The following is a 17307-nucleotide window of genomic DNA, read 5'->3' as shown; positions in this document are numbered from 1 at the left end:
TGAATAATTGCATGACATGCGTGTTTTAGTATTGCTGCACGTTTTGCGTGCATGAAACACACGATCTACATATAAAGTAATATCAACAAATCCGTTTCGCCAATTTATTTTGCATATTGCAGTAACGATAATTGAAATCAAACAAAAAGTATTACATAAATTAATAATTTTTGAATGTTTTATAGTTTTATTCAATATAATACAACTGTAATCATTTTTGTGATATAACAGTGGGGAAAGACGGGGACACTTAAGCACATATTGTCCAATATTACCAAGTGCAAAATTTAAAAAAAGTCTGACGAAGTGTGTCACTTCTCCTACCCATACTATAGAGAGTGGGGAAGGCGGGACCCTTAAGCACATACTGCCTAAAAACTCAAAACATAACTAATTTTATAAGACGTATTTGCCGCGCATTTCCTTGAACCATAAAAATACTGTTTGTTGGATCATGAGAATAAAACAACCATGATGCTTTGCCACGCGGCCAAATCCCATGGTTCTCTACGGCCTAAATTAAAAGCAATAATTTAAAACATTTAAATCTCTTAAAAATAATTAACTACAAAGTTCCTATATATGGTATAACTTGTAACTGGAAATGAGGTGTATAAAACAAAAAAAGTGTTATACAACTGTCGCTGCCTCCCCATTTATTCATTCATTAAACAGCATTTATAAAATTGATCTGCAGCGCTCCTAGTGTTAGAATTTGAAATTTATAAAATGATTGTAACTTATTTATCCGCGGAAAACTACCGTCGTTATTCCCCGGATGCTGTTCTGTTTCATACACCTTCTCCCTCCAAACGAGTCATGACATATAGTAGTGTGGGTGAAGATGGGACATCTCTGCATTCTATTTTCTTGTCGCGAGCAGTTGGTAGTAAACAAAGATACTTTAAAGAATGAGAAAACTTCTATGGACCGTTGTTAGTTGATTAAAACACGATCAGGATATTTATATATCACGTGCTAAAGGTATCCCATCTTCCCCCACCCTACTATATGTAACTTTGTTCGTGATTGAGTTTTTGCTTTGTTTTTGTATAGCTGACAATTTTAAAAAACCTATTACTGGCCACTGAGTTGTGGCAGTGACCGTTAAAGTGTCTTGCATAGGAAACGGACGCTGATGACAATGGTTGCGATATATCAAAAGGTTTATATGTTTTTTCCGAAGTGTTTTTAATTACCGACATAATCTTTGAATACCGTTTTTCGAAAATTGACATGGTTCTTAATAAAAGTATAACCTGCAGCAATTCTAGCGTTATAAAATAAAAATAAATAGAACCGCTAGAAGTCAGTAGTGGGTAAATGGTATAACTTATTCATTCTGGTTTGGCGGAAAACCACAGTCGGTATACTACGATTTTATATCATACACGTCGTAACCACTTACGAATTCACATGCACGTATCAAATTTAGCTTTATTAAGTTGTGGATTTTTCCTTTTTTTTCTCTTTGCTAACAGTTTACACCACGCAAGGCACGCATAAAGTTACGTATACTATTGGGTTAAAGTGCTAGAAATTGTATTAAGTACCCCCATACGCTAGGAATTGTATCAAGTAAACTAAAAAGTTTATAACTAGTTTCCTGAGATGTTTTAACTACAGCCTTTAAAGTTTTACCACACGCTGTTTTTGGATTTAAAACACAGCAGGTCTAGTGCAAACATTTACTTTTTTTCTTTGGTTTCTGTAATAATTTTCTATTTGTTAAACCCAGGACCCGTTTAATTTAAATTAGCCTAACCACTGTAACTAATTATAATATTTCTTAATTTGCTGTAACCAGACTAACCAACACAAAAAAAAACAACGATAACGATTTTCCAAACTGTGTTTGGATTAAAACGTATTTTTTATTTAAACAGTTAACAACAACTTCTTTTAAGAACTTCTGTGCGAACAGTTTGCAACCCTGGTATGTAAAGTAGAGGATGGGGAAAGATAGGACACATAAAGCACATAATTTCCAAATATCCGAAACGTGTTTAAACAATTAACAACGGTCTGTTGAAGTGGTGAGAATACGGTTTTAAAATTCATTGCGTTTGCTTGCTTTACTTCCAAATGGGGCAAGAAAATAGAATGAAATCGTGTCCCGTCTTTCCCCATCCTGCTATAATTGTGACTGTTTGTGCCTGTTGTTGATAGTTTCGCATTACCTGAAGCATTGTAAAGTCCTGCTTTCGAAGTTTTTTTAATTACTCTACTCAATTTCTTTAATTACTGGCAAATTACAAGTAAACATAAAGGATGTATCCTCCTATTTGTCAAAAACTGCTAGTAATGAGTATATTTTTATCCAGAGGGGGCGAATACTTAGCTCTGGAATCTAGACATACAAAAATAACCATATTTTACAATTTTGAGTATTTATTTTTTTAATACATTAGTATAATAATCAATGCGAATGTGCAAGCGTTATACGAAAGTCGATTATTATAAAAAAAAAGGATTTTAATAATCGACGTTGCGGTGCTGTGCCATGTGCGACTGCGCTATTTTATAAACCAGTAAAAACTAACCTGAAGTGCATACTTATAGTAAAGGCTCCAAAAGTATAATTAGAATTCTAAATCAATAAAGCTGTCTCTAAACGAAAGGTAATAACTTAACGGTAAAACTGACGGATTGGTTGTAAATGTTTACCCTTTGTATGCGTACATACCCCTAACAATACCATTCCTTAACACCCCATATGCTTTAACCCACGCCTGTAAAATTGCTGAGTTGCTGTTCAAATTCAGTTGCCCCCCTATAACAGCTAGCATGACGGGCGCAAGATACTCAAAGTCTTCTGGCTCCACATTATGACCAGCGTGTAGTTCTCCTAAACCGTTGAGAAAAGTTTTCAGTTCTTCTGGTTGATCCACAAGTTTAAGATACGTGGAAATGGAAGTGGCAATCCTAAAACGAATTCAAAAACATGTATATATTAAATAAAATGCTATACTCAAGCAAAAATCTGTATTACCATAATATAGTATAAAAGTATATACAATTCTGCAGAACTTCGAAATTGTAAGTCCTATTTTCCTACAGCTTCAAAGCAATACCATCTAAATATAATCCATATCATTACACCATATATCCCCTAATCTCAACAGCCACCAATCCATATATACGGCCGGTTGATAATGGAGATTTGAAATATTAGCGTTGAATTATAGGAAAAAATTGTACACGCAACCTAAATCTTCAGTAAATAACCTGGTCGCATGCCGAGACATTTTCTGGTTGCTCCGCATCGCCTCCAGCGTCAATGTTTCGTCATCAGGCAGTTCAAGGTTATAGAACATTTTCCTTATTCTTGGCACATCACTGAACAATCTGTGACGTGTGGAATATTATATTTTAACCAAAATCACGTACAGTATTATAATAGAATAAATAATGAATTCCTTGTATACTGCACAAAGGATATACTATAACAATAGAGAATTCGGGCGTTGGGGAAAAATACAATACTGATTTTCATTTCTTTGTGTATATATCTACAATTCTACACAGTTTTGTATGAACATTCTCATGATTCCACCGTGCAAATAAAACTTCATTATTACTCTGGTCGGTGTAATAAACCGAGCTGCACGTATGTTGTAAAATACACACACGATATAATTCAACGAATCCTCGAATAAATAAAAAAACAGTTATTCAATCTTTTATGTTAAGTATGTTTTAAAAAAGACGTAAAATTAACGGCGGGGGTCTATAGCGATTATTGTTTTATAACCCAGGGGACATGAAATTCCGGATGTAAGGCGGGTAAGCCGTCGCTATATTTAGTAGGATGGGAGAAGATGGGACACCTTTAGCACAGAGAAGACGATTTATAATTCTTTGAATGTTTTTTTGTTTACTACCAAATGAAAAGGTGTCCCGTCTTACCCCACCCTACTATATATGTTCTAAATAAATACCATATAATGTTTTTTATCGGCTTTTAATAGAGTATACTGTGTAATATTGACCATAATGTATAAAACATCTTTGTTACAACGACTGTCGTTTCCGGTCACGCGAGGACAGAGACATTTTGTTTATTCATTGATTTATAAAAAAAACTAACCTGTGGAAAATAAGTAACCCAAGCTCCTTCATTCCAATCGTCTTCATTTCGTTCCAAGAAGAACGGAGAAGTTCAATCTCTTCTGTAGTTAATCCCATTTTATAAGATTTCTATTTAACCCTACCCTATGTAATAAGATCTAGAAGATAAAAAAAACACGAATAGTAGGTTACAATGCGTTAGTCAAAAAACTAAAGTCTTGAGAAAAACGATTAATATTTGAGAGAGAAACGTTGTGTATTCAACTTTAACTAAATTATAAAGATAATAAAATCGTAGCCTGCTGAATAGTATAAGGCACAAAAACAAATTTCATGTAAGCAGTACCCAATTTTGTTTTATATGAGCATTAGAACGGCGTGTTAGTACGATATATACAAAGGCTGAAAAATCTTAAGAAGTTAAACGACAATTGTGTAAATAACAAGTTACAATTTGTTATAAATGTGCTTGATAAACGGTGTAGGTCTGATGAGTTAGGCGCAGAAAAAAAGATTGTTTAAAAAATGTAACGCATGAGTAAATAACACCGCAATAAACACATATAGTAGGGTGGGGCATGATGGGACACCTTTTCGTTGTATTTTCCCGTCCCATATGGTAGTAAACAAAGAACGCTTAAATAATTATAAAAACCGTTTTTCCCGAATTTCATAGACCGCTGTTAATTATTTAAAACATGTTCAGGATATTTGGATAATATGTACTATAGAGGTGTCCCATCTTACCCCACAGTGCTATGTTTTAACTACCATGTGTGTTGCGCTACATATTTAAAACTACGAAAACAAAGTTTAACAAAGTGCAAACTCTGTTATGAGGTTGAGTTGGGTAGGAAGGTTCTTTCTAAGCCTCCATCGCAGATACGATTCCATTACGCAAAACTCCGTAAGCTTTCACCCAAGCTTGTAGTGTGGGTGAGTTAGAAGGTAACTTCAGATGCCCCCCAATCACTGAGAGTATCACTGGTGCAACGTACTGTGAGAAAAAAAAAAGCGTATGTATACGAAAGCTTAGAAATGTCAACGATATATTTAACTTAATTGTTGTGCCATTTTTTGTTTTATTTAATGGTGCCATTTTTTATGTATATTTATTAGTAGTTTTTTACTTTGAATTTTGCTAAACGTGACTACAGCTATATATGTTCCTGCAAACAGTAGGTATAGCTTATAAATACGAAACCAATATCTTCGATAAACCTATAAACAGTGTATAATGCTGGTATAGTTAGAAAAAGGTGTAAAAATTTGGTATTTTAAACGTTGTTTACGTGTATTCTGAATTCTCCATATTAAAACTGAGCGTTAAAATAAGCTTCCTATTTTAATATGACGTCCGTATAGCCACATCAAATATATACCACACAATAGTAAAGACCAACGTCGCAGCCACATCTATGGATTTTTTCACATAGAATGCGTGCAGTTAGACACGCGTGAACACAGTTCAAATAAAGGCAAGACTGCTAAGGTGTTACTTTTCATTGAAAATCACTCAACCCGAAATACTTGAATGATGTTGACAAGTTAATGAAACTAAGTAAACTTTCATTAAGTTACACAAGTGTAGGGTGATACAGGGCAAATAAAAAGCGGTTAGAAGGGCAGGAAAATAAATAAACTTTCAACAACCCCAAACATATATAGTAATTACACCTCACCAACAGCATATTTGAAATATCCGAGCGCATGACGGGGTAGAAAATCGTTTACACTAATGTTGTTTTATAAATGAATAATTGAATTTGAACCACCCATGTTAAAATTTATGAACGTTTGCTGTACAAATTTCAAATGATTTAGCATTATTATAGGAAACTAAAACGGACCTTGTAAAATAACATCAATCGACGCGCAAGCGAGCTGTCGTGTGTAGATAAGAAGACGCCCGTGCCTGTCTTTCAATGAAAAAAATCTATATTTTTTTGTATATAGCATTATTCGTTATAGCCTACCTCAAAACTCTCTGGGTCGACTTGTCTACGAGCATGGCTTTCTCCAAGTGAAGTCAACAGCTTTTCAAGCTCCTCTGGTTGATCCAGAAATTTGATAAATTTTGAAATCGCATTCGCAATCCTAATGAACGAAAAAAATAGAAAATTAGACGACACGCTGCTTAATTGTTAACATGCTAATTATCAAATCTATATTTTGCATTAAGCAATTCAGAAAAAAAAGGACTTGCACTTTCAAAGTTTTACGCACCTTGTAGCGTGGGCGACAACTTTTTTATTCTCTCTCATTACATCAATGGTCAATTCCTCTTCATCGGGTAAATCAATTGTGTAAAACAAAGTTCTTAAGCTTGGTGCTGCATTCAGCAATCTAGATAAACGTGCATATTATATATATTATAAAAATCTAATTGGTTTCAGGGACGGGTTAATTGGAAAAGGTTGTGACAGATTTTATAAGAAAAAAATACAACAATTAATTTATCATTTGTCGAACCTTTGGTATAACCATGGCAACAGTTGCAGAATTATTAATTTTCAGACAACAAATCGAATCCGTATAAACTGTAAATGGACCTATACGTCCAGAATATAGAAATCATAAACTTCACAAAGACAGTTTACCCGGTAAATATATGAAGGCCGACTTCTTTCATCCCAAGTTTTTTAACCTCATCCCACGAGTTTCGAAGCAATTTCAATTCTTCATCGGTAAACGGCATGGCGTGACAATAAATGACTGAGTTTCGTCGAAGATCAAACGCAGTATAAAACTAAGCAACTTTTTTTCGTGAATTTACCTGCCAGATAAACAACTATTAATATTCTGTACTTCCTGGGGTTTATATATTCCAAACTTAATTAAAAATCTTGTTGGATGTAATATTTATATTATAGAACTACAGTACTCCCTGGCAGTTTAATCATATATACATTTTATTTATATAGTAGGGTGGGGGAAGATGGAACATCTTTTCATTATATTTTATTGTACACTTTGGTAGTCAACAAAGAACATTCAAAGAATTATAAAACGTATCCTCACGACTCTCATAGACCGTTGTTAAATGTTTAAAAATCGATCAGGATTTCATGTGCTAAAGAAGTCCAACTTACTCCACAGTATAATATCTGTTTCTGGCCGTGTCCACAATTAACATCATGACCTAATGTTGAAACCATTGATTTTTTTTTGCAAACGAATGTTTTTTAAAAATCAATTAATTTGAAATTTATAAATTAAAAAATACAATGAGACGGTTATGCGATGTTTCAATTTAACCACAACCTATTTTGTGCAATCGATCAAAAATAACGAAGCAGTTTTAAATATAGAATCGCACAAGCTTAATTTACGGTTTAAACATCTAACCAAGCGAGCTTAATTAAAATCGAGACTGCAAGGATTTCCGAAGGGGTGTTTTTAAACTAAAACAGTTTCTCCAAATACAGCCTCGTTAAGATAAATTACACTTCACGGTTTTCATACACTTTACGATTTTTTTGTTTAAAGGGCCATGCTTATTTGCCACATTCGACATGAAATGTGATTCACTTTACCATAAACAGCAGTCTATGTTACCAACACTTAATGCATTTTCAGCATCCGAATGCTAAAACTTGAAAAGAGTCATTTTTTTATTAAACTGTTCTCAAATAACATGTTAACTACAATAGTTAACGTAACTGCTAATCTTTACATAAGTATGTCACGGTTGGGCCAGACAGTTCCGTGCTACTGGTATAGCTTATCAACAAAAATTAAAGACTGTCTTTACTCCTTTTTGAACTTTAACAGCTGACAGATAAACTTTCTCACGGTGGCTGGATACTGTCTGCAATGCTTAAAAGTCTTGTGTGTACCTTATGTAAGTCGTATGTTTGTTTTATATCGATTGCAGTTTAGCCTAATTCCACACGTCACTGGGCAAGTGTTTTTTTTAGTGTGCGGAACAAAAGAATGTCTCTAAGACGCTTCGTTGCCTAACACATATAATTCTGTACAAAACGCACTTCTGTCTGTTTTTTTTTTACGAAATTCCAATAAAATTAAAGAGATTTTTATTATTATTTTACCAGCTTTCACCAACAGCCTTCATGCGTCATTCGAATCTAGTAAGTTATCTCTACTACTTACTCACACCCAACACGCTTGTCTGATGCACCAAGCCAAGTCCGAAAGGCAGTTTTAAAGCAAAAAAAAACGCTGACGAAATCAATCAACTGCTTTACTGCACCTAGTGTGTGGAGAAAGTAATTCTTCTAATAACTTGGTTGATTAAGTATAAAGTATCCTCATAAGCTATATAATATGTTTATAACCGCTATAAACTGTACTTCAATGTCAATGCATTATGTGGAAGGACGTTGCTGCTGTACGCTTCTATGTAAAGGCAAACAAACACACACGTTGAGGCCTATATTTAGCTTTGCTTATCGACGTTATTAGCCCACGTTTTTCTTGCTGATATATCAAATACAGAGTGTGGCTCTGGCCACTACAAACGAAGCAGGCGTATATACATTTCATAGTAATCGGTACATGGTTGTTTACAAAGCTATTTAAAATGAAACTCGTATAGGCCTCGACAAACAAACTCGTTGTCCATTTACACAACTGCTTCGTTTTTTATTTGTTTAATCGAAACACCAAACAATCTGAAATTCTAACCTCCATATAGATTGCCAATGCAAATAGTTATTGAGCCCAAGCTTTAGATTAGCGAAAGCATTTCCGAAACCATAAAAAAATAAAAACTCACATTCCAAACAGAAATGCAGTTAAACCGCAAAAATGCAAAATAAAATGCAAAACTACCTCTTAGTAAAGATTGTATGTGCTTAGACTATTTGCATTAACAATTGCTTCAAAGTATTCTTCACATTTTTAAATACAAAGTGAACTCTTGCGAAATTCTGACACAAGGCTTAACCTAACATTATTTCCACGACACAAGTCATACATTTACAAGTAATGATAACAAAAGCATCGCATCAGTCAGCCCAGTTTAACACACTTCAGTGGCTGCTTTACTGTTGACCATCGCATATGTAGCTCTTATAAAGACGAAGTATTTCGCAATTGCGTATAATGGGTGCTTCCAGGGTACGTCGCGCTCTTTCGGAGAAAGTCGAGCGCTTATTATGACGTCATAAAGACTAATGACGTAGTGATGACATGGCAGAAAGGCCGCGTTAAGGAATTCGACCTGAGGATGACGAAATCCCGAGTAACTCTAGTTTTTGCGTGTCGTGACGTAAAAAGAACCGATGACGTAATAGTAGGTAGTTATTCTTTAAACTTTTAAAGTTCAATTATTTTCGTGCTTCATGTCACAACGATTTCGGGACATGATATTAAAACGTTCATGGCGTTATTGCGCGATACGTGACTTACACTTCGTAAAGTTTGGCTACTAGCCTTGATTATCTAGTATTTGTGTGGTTGTTGTACCAAATAACGATAAGTGCGCAAAAAACAGCAGTAATGAACCTTTGGGTTTGCATAGACCATAATATACTCAATTATTGCTCATCAACTTTATAGTAGGGTGGGGGAAGATGGGATACCTTTTCAATCTATTTTCTCCTCCAATTTGGTAGTAAACAAACATTCAACGACTTTTTATAAAACTTTATCTTCACGGCTCCCACAGATCGTTGTTAATTGTTTAAAACACGATTAGGATATTTGGTTATTATGTGTGAAAGGTGTCCCATCTTCCCCCACCCTACTATATAATTTGTTTCTCATTAGACTATGGAGAAAATTGGTCAAGCTATAGCTTTCCGGTGCCTATTGTAGTTACAGGACAAAGAAAATTATCTCGCTTTTGTTCTCTTTGGCGAATACTTGAAATGTTTGTACCCGAGAATGGACACCTGTGACGTCATAACGAAGTGTTAACGATACGCTTTCTCTCGGTAACACAAATAAACGAACGAAGAAAGAAAATAACCAAGCGCATTTTGCCAATTAACGAAAATTATGGAGATATTTGAACTAAAAATAACATTTTATTAAACTTGAGTTTGAATTTCAGTAACATTATTATTCTATATTTTTGTTGGTCTAAAAGTGTTTTATTTGTATATTTTCTAGTGCTAAATTCCTACTGGGTGGTCATTTAGGTGGTACGAGGTGCATGTTATTGGCAGTGTACACAAACAATAAAACAAGCTATAATATTAAGATAAAGTATATTCACTCAAAATAGCGTAAAGCGTGACGTATTGTAGCAAGACATACTTATAAATTTGAATGTGCGACCATGTACATACGTTCGACTTAACCACAAACAACTAGGCAGGGTATTTAATCGTTAGTGTTACAACCAACGTTGTTAAGTATCTGGTTGGCGGGAACAACGGCAAACTAAAAGTGTCAAAGCTGTCATTACTGCAGAAAAGACGTGACTAAATCAGAGGTCTGAAAATTCATAGCACAGATGTCGTCACTACTTCAAGTTACGGAGCTTACGGAATAAATGGTTTCAAATTCGATAAAAACAAAGTGTTAATACATACAACTTATCGTAATATACTAACCGAGTATTAATTTTTCCATTGCCAATAAAAGTTACGAAGCATAAAGAATAAATAATTTTGAACTTGACTTAAAAAATAAATAGTAAATACACATGTATTACCTCAATCCATTAACCAAGTTTCGAGCAATCATATCTCTTTTGCCAATGCAGCTTTCAGTATTTTACAAGGGTAATTGCTCGCTTTGCGACTGTGCAAACGAATTCTCCGCAAGCTCTCAGCGATGCAACGTAATCCGTCTGTGAACAGAGGCGATAGAAAAGTTGATTGATCATCGCATGCTGCGCACACAGCACCAACTTTGCCAACATTATATCAGGATCAATGAAATTGAAAGCGGCGGAATTAATTCACCCTATGGTGCATCGAATGCAACATAACCATGGAAAACTGTTGTACATTATTCCGCTTAAATATGAACGTATGTAACCTGATTTTTTAAATTAAATTATTTCGACCTGTAAGAATAAGCCTTAACAAATAGTAGGGTGGGGGAACATGGAACAACTTTTTTTCTATTTTCTCGTCCCATTTGGTAGTAAACAAAGAACTTTCAAAGAAAACTATATCCTTACGACTCACATGGACCGTTTTTAATTGTTTACAACACAATCAGGATACTTCAATATTATGTGCTAAAGGTGTCCCATCTTCTCCTATACCCCACTATATATTTCAATAAACCTGATAAACAATACAGTTTGTGGTTAAAAAATTTCATCGAAAAATTAAAGCTTCGTGTTAAAAAAAATATAGAAAACCCTCGCCTTTAAATCTTAAAAAATGTACAGAAAAACTTATACTCACTTTCAACCACCATATTGAAAAATCTTTGCGTCAAGTCGAAATGTCAGCGATTCGAAATACTTTGCAGATTAATCTGACTATAATTTCATTTTGTGGTTTGTGGACCCTTATATATAGGTCGAAAAAGTGAAATCATGCTTTGGTCACGTACGCTTCAATTATCGTCTCACGATGGCTAACGACCCTCTTAACCACAAACAAACACTCTTACTTGACATACGCCTACTTTGAAGAGCCCAGCCCACGGTTTTCATGGTTGGGCAGTTTTTTGTATAAGAACAAAGTTTTATGTCTACTGATGCTAAGTTAACAGCTGGTATTGTAAAAAATGTGCTTTAATTTACAAGTTACATATAAAAGTTACAGTAGGGTGGGGGAAGATGGGACACCTTTCACCTGTATTTTCTCGTCCTATTTATCAGTAAACAAAGAACATTCAAATAATTATAAAGCCGTATCCTCATGACTACCATAGACTGTTGTTAATTGTTTAAAACACGATAAGGATATTTAGATATTATGTACTAAAGGTGTCCCATCTTCCCCAACCCACTATATATAAACGTTTAAAAAATCAGATTTAAAAGTTGTCAAAACATACAGTATAAGTTCAAGGAACAAAAGTAAAATGCACTTTTTTGATATAGTACACTTTTTAAGTATTGAAAATATTTAGAGTACGTTTGTACATATTTGGAAGAGATAATTACGCGCAAAAATTTGGAACATCTAACAGACACATGTCTGCGGTCACGTACCGTCGCATAGCGTGCTAGATTATATGACATGACGCACACAAAGTTTCGTTAACTCTTTGTCTGCTGTAGAAACAAAACAATTTAAAAACAAACCCTTGCGATGAACAAATGTAAACATAAAATTGAATACGAATTTAACTACCGTATTTGGTTTAACCACATTCGATGAATAATTTATGATTTATCAGCTAATTTCGGCCAAAAATCGGGTTACGGGCGTTCTGTATTTCGTTACGTCGTAAATTGGATGAAAATCGGATTAATTATATTTTGTTGCAGGTAAACCAAGGGTTCTTAAACTGTTTACCAAGAAGTGGTTTGGAGGTTTACCACAGTTCTATTTTACATTACGTTACGATTAAATTAAAAACGATGAAGGTGGCTGTACACAGTATCCGACGTGCGAATTCGCTTGCGAAGTCATATGCAAACCCATTACCGAGTTCCGCATGCGGCAGCGAAATCTGGACAAAACAGACAAAACGGACGAATTCCAGATACTATGTACAGCCACCTTTAAATGAAACTTATTTATTCTCGCGTTTCCGCTGTCGTTTTAATACCAGACGGTTAGAGTGTTCAACATCTTGGCCAGTGTACCGTGATATTCAATCTGGATCGAATCTAACAATCTTATGGCAGCAATCATATTAATGATTTTCCCTTAATATTTACAGATTATTAGATCAAATGAATCATTGTAATTTACTTTACCCTCGCGTGGCTGGAAAACGACATTCGCTATGCCACGGGTGTTGACACTCCTCGTGCCAGCTTGCGAGTTACCATGTACAGTAGGGTGGGGGAAGACGGGACACCTTTTAACTCTATTTTCTCGCCTCGTTTAGTAGTAAACAATGAACATTCAAGAAATTATAAAACTATGACTCCCATTGACCGCTAGTAATTGTTAAAAACACCATCAGAATAATTAATATTATGTGCTAAAGGTGTCCCATCTTCTCCCACCCTACTATATATATGTTACTTTGTGGGTGATTATTTTTGTAGGGATTGTTTTATTTTTCTTATATATATGTATGGCTGATAATTTGGACAACCCATTAGTGCGCCGACAGACCAAGCGCTACCCTCAAACTGCAGCAATAAAGCCCAACTAATGGTAAACCTAGGGTACTAAGGTGTACTCTGTACAGCAAAACTAATACGGCACTCGGAGTAAGATGAGACTTTTAAAAAACTCTATCTACAGGTACTCGTTTCAAATGTACAGTATTATTCGGGGGTATGTCCACGGTCCAACAAACTTGCGCGGCAAAGTCGATTACTGTTGTTAAATAGTAAACACCTTAGCTCGTAATATCCAAATATTCTGATCTTGTTTTAAAAAATTAACAACGGTTTACGAGTCGTGAGGATACGGTTTTAAATCTTCGAATGTTCTTTGTTTCCAAAAAATATAGAACGATAAATAAAATAAAAAGGTTTTCCACCTTTCCACCCTATTATATTACAATTCGCGATACCACCTAACGACCGTCATATATTTTAAGTTTGGATATATTGGCCAGTATGTGCTGGAGAGCTCCGGCTTACTCCGCCCTATCATATTGTTTTGCCGCAATAACCAGTATAACTAATCTATTACTGCATTTCAATACGAATGTTTCCCAAATCAACCCTACGATTCGAACAATCTAACCACGGCGCTGATTTAAACCAAAGATTGTAAACTGGCAAATCACGATTTTAAACGTTTGGTGTCCACGGAAAACTAGAAGTAGGGTCATCTTCGTTTTGTTTGGAAGAGGTTTAAAACAGACAGTAGTGCTACGTGTGACTCACGACTTTTGACACGTTCGTTGTAAAACGTCGTTACGCAATATTCTCATTTTACGCCAAAAACTCCATTTGAATTAAACATATACGTTGATTCCATATGTAACTACTCGGTTCATGCAAGCATTGTGTGAAGGTAACCGCCGTTTAACGTATCAGACTGTCAGGTGATGGCCGGCGCAGTCATTATCCCTTCGTTAAAAATCTAGCATCAGTTCGTTTAACATTCGTTCACTTTCGTAAATTTCTTGGCATACATCACAAAACGAGATCATGAAAAGCGTAATAAGCTATGTTTGATAAAATTCTTAAAAAGTAGCAATTGGAAATAAGCTCAATAATACATTCATGCGGCTGCAGGTAGTACAACTGCTATCGCTTTGTACACGGAAAGAAAAAGATAGAAAATAATGAAAAACGAAAAATAAATTTCTTATGTTGAGTCACAAACAAATGGAATGGCACTGTCTTTGGAAATACTGAAATACTATTGGCTGGTGAAACGTTAAAAATTGCAAATTTAAAATTGGCAGTTAAACTATACACAATTTGACCAGCAAAATAATATTCACACGATTAAGCCTTAACTGTACTAAAACTATTGAAATCGGCTATAAATTAACGTTAAACGTAAAGGATTCGTAACTTTTTTTGGTTAACGGCAAAATTATTTAAAAAGTTTTTGATAATTTTTTTTGTGTTGGTAGGAGTTTTGACCAAAAAACTAGAAATATGATGTGCAAGTTATGTTAAGAATTTTGGAATATTGTATACCGGATAATAATTTGTTTTCTCATGTCAACCGAATATTTGGAAACGGGTGGTGTGTATAAGCGTCAACACTTTGTGTTATCCCCTAGGGGGCGCTGAAGATCCAGGTTGGGTTCCAGCGACGTCTCCAGCAGTTTGACGCGTACGTCTGCTCTGTGCTTCCATCACTCGCCTAGCGTGCTCGGCTACAGCGTCACGATTCGAGCGCGGTTGATCTATTAATGACTGCATGTCACTGCCGCGTTTGCGACCGCGGTGACGCGAACGCTGTGCTTCAGCTTGTGGCTGACTACTAGAATTAGCGTTAGATGAAAACTGTTCGATTCTTTGGTGATCAGGATCGGATCTACGACCTGATTGTCTTTGATTATGACGTGACTGTGCGTTTTCAACGTACCCGCCACTCGCCGGCGCTACAGAGTATCCTGCCCCAGTTTGAACCCCCTGTATAAGCTCCCCCCTAATGTTTCCCCTACCCCTATTTTGGTCCCGGGTAACATAGGACCCATGTTCTGTCCGTACAACTTGATGTTGAGATGACACTGGTTCTCCAACCCCAAGCTCAACACATTCAAAATAACTCTGAAAAAAAACAACATTTTATAAACCTATAACATTGTTTAAAGTCCTAATAAAGGTATGATAAAAGCCTACCAGGAGAAAGTTTTGCCACGACAGTTAATATAAAAAGTTTAACAATTGAAAAGGTATTACACAAAGCCACAGATAAAAGGGTTAATATTAATTGCTTTAGCCAGTGATTGTGAAACAGTAAGTAACAGACAAAACGGACGAATTCTGGATACTGTGTACAGCCACCTTTACTTGTGTGCGAGGTGGCAGATTCAATACCAAACTGCCAATAACCAAGATTTTAATATTTATACTTTATTAACATAAACACATAGGTTTAAAGGGATTTTATAAACTTTAACAATTTGTTTAAATTATTTAAGGTAGTATGCTTAGAGAAAAGTGGTTAATCCTAACCTACTATAAGATACCTGAAACAAAAAAAGTTTGGAAACCACTGGCTTAAGCATAAAAATCACACATAGTGTAAAACAAACAACTACAATGTTGTTAGGGATGCACATTACAGAATTTCGAATCCGTGAGATTCGAATCCTTTTGTATTCGAATCTAATTACGGGATTCGGTATTCTGTTTAATGACGTAATTACACGTCATCTCATATACTATATTAACAATTTTTGAAACTTATTAATTTTGAAAAAAAATATTTTTGTGTTTGTGGGACTTTCAAGAGTAAACGTTTCGTAACGTCTTTTCATAACCTGCTATACGTTTCATGACGCAAAAACTACCCAATAGTACAATTTTTGATCATTTTACAGCTCACGTTCCAACAAGGCGGGTACGAAAGAGTCAATAAACTGACTTATGTGGGTAAAATTATTTTTTCCTATAAATATAAAAAGATTCGAAATTCTAGATTCGGAATTCTAGATTCGAAATAAAGTATTCTAGGATATCCTAGAATACCTAATTATTCTGTAATGTGCATCCCTAAATGTTGTATATGTCATTATGTAAAAAATAGAAAATAATAACTTACCGGTGGCATATCTCCACTTGGTGGGGGAATTTCTTCCACAATTTCATCTTCAATGTGACTTATAGGGGGGTGTCGGGGCTCAGGTTGACGGGATGTGCGTTGGTCCCTTGTCGAACGCTGTGTAGGAGCATGAGACTCTCGAGGTGCACGAGACTGTCGAGTTGCACGAGCAGCACGAGGTTCAGAAGTTCTTCGGGTTGACGCAGGTCGTTCACGTACAAGGTGAGTACGAACTTGTTTGCGTCGTCGATTCATGATGATAACTATACATGGACAGAATGATTTATCAAAACATGGACAGAATGAATATTTGTATGGGTGTATGTCATATGCTTGTAATGTTCATTATACAGAGTTGAGTTTGTACATGTTACAAATATCCGGATAGTAATATAAGGTGGTTGGGAAAAAATCCCAGTAAAGACCAAAAATGCAAATCGTGACCTCCATTGCACATTGCTAAGTTAATGAAGTTTTTATGTTAGTGAAGACTATTGATTGAATTGGGAATATATGTAACGAATTTACGATATCAGTACTATCGTCTATCACTATATAACAATTGTGAGGTAGAAAATGAGAAGTACAGTACTGTGGGAGAATATGAGACATCTTCGGGAAATAATAACCGAATATACCGATTGTGTTCTTTGGAAGTCGTGAGGATACAGTTTAATAATTCTTTAAATGTTTTTTGTTTCAAATGAAATTGGACAGGAAAATAAAATGAAAAGTTGTCCCATCTTCACCCTTACCCTTACTATATGTTTTAAATGTAATAATTTGAAATATGCTGTCAAAAGCCACAATCATTAAAGTAATAATTTTGGTATTATGACAATCAAACAGTTAGTATTACCCCCTGCAAACTTTTGTTGGGAAATTTGATTTAGAAAATACTGCTTTGGATTATAAACTTAACATTACATTTTTTACAACACTTTTAAATTTAGTGTTAACAACTGGGAAAAGCAATTAGAAGCTAGGGATATTTATT

General features: G+C 35.1%; 3 protein-coding genes across 5 annotated transcripts in view; all 3 read right to left on the bottom strand.

Annotated features, from left to right (window-relative positions):
• Positions 1–2373: 2373 nt before the first annotated feature.
• Positions 2374–4231, bottom strand: LOC149728218 (cytoglobin-1-like). Its single transcript, XM_089888441.1, has 3 exons — positions 4091–4231; positions 3229–3348; positions 2374–2925 (listed from the first exon to the last, which is right to left on the bottom strand). The coding sequence occupies exons 1-3, from the start codon at positions 4186–4188 to the stop codon at positions 2664–2666; spliced, it is 480 nt and encodes a 159-aa protein (XP_089744567.1). The 5' UTR covers positions 4189–4231; the 3' UTR covers positions 2374–2663.
• Positions 4229–17307, bottom strand: part of LOC149728212 (cytoglobin-1-like) — a 51307-nt gene continuing 38228 nt past the window's right edge. The window contains exons 1-6 of one of the 2 annotated variants that reach the window (XM_089888442.1): positions 11403–11561; positions 10697–10834; positions 6672–6847; positions 6298–6417; positions 6048–6168; positions 4229–5068 (exon numbers count right to left, since the gene is read on the bottom strand). In XM_089888442.1, the coding sequence (XP_089744568.1) occupies positions 4937–5068; positions 6048–6168; positions 6298–6417; positions 6672–6769 (471 nt within the window). In that variant the 5' untranslated portion in view covers positions 6770–6847; positions 10697–10834; positions 11403–11561 and the 3' untranslated portion in view covers positions 4229–4936. Of the gene's footprint in view, positions 5069–6047; positions 6169–6297; positions 6418–6671; positions 6848–10696; positions 10835–11402; positions 11562–17307 lie in introns of those variants that run through there. The other variant, XM_089888443.1, reaches the window with a different exon arrangement.
• Positions 14235–17307, bottom strand: part of LOC149728211 (transmembrane protein 198-like) — a 41301-nt gene continuing 38228 nt past the window's right edge. For both annotated transcript variants that reach the window (XM_089888432.1, XM_089888431.1), the window contains exons 8-9: positions 16311–16573; positions 14235–15313 (exon numbers count right to left, since the gene is read on the bottom strand). In XM_089888432.1, coding sequence (XP_089744558.1) covers positions 14810–15313; positions 16311–16573 — 767 coding nt within the window. In that variant the 3' untranslated portion in view covers positions 14235–14809. The remainder of the gene's footprint in view (positions 15314–16310; positions 16574–17307) is intronic.

This window comes from Ciona robusta, chromosome 11 (assembly GCF_009617815.1).
Source record: "Ciona robusta chromosome 11, ASM961781v2".
In the NCBI taxonomy this organism is placed as follows: Eukaryota; Metazoa; Chordata; class Ascidiacea; order Phlebobranchia; family Cionidae; genus Ciona; species Ciona robusta.
This window is presented reverse-complemented; position numbering and strand designations above follow the sequence as displayed.

Coding starts and splice junctions, on each gene's coding strand:
- LOC149728218 (XM_089888441.1), bottom strand. CDS start 4,188: ATGGGATTAACTACAGAAGAGATTGAACTTCTCCGTTCTTCTTGGAAC. Junction 3,349..4,090: donor GGGTTACTTATTTTCCACAG/GTTAGTTTTTTT, acceptor CACACGTCACAG/ATTGTTCAGTGATGTGCCAA. Junction 2,926..3,228: donor ATGTCTCGGCATGCGACCAG/GTTATTTACTGA, acceptor AATTCGTTTTAG/GATTGCCACTTCCATTTCCA.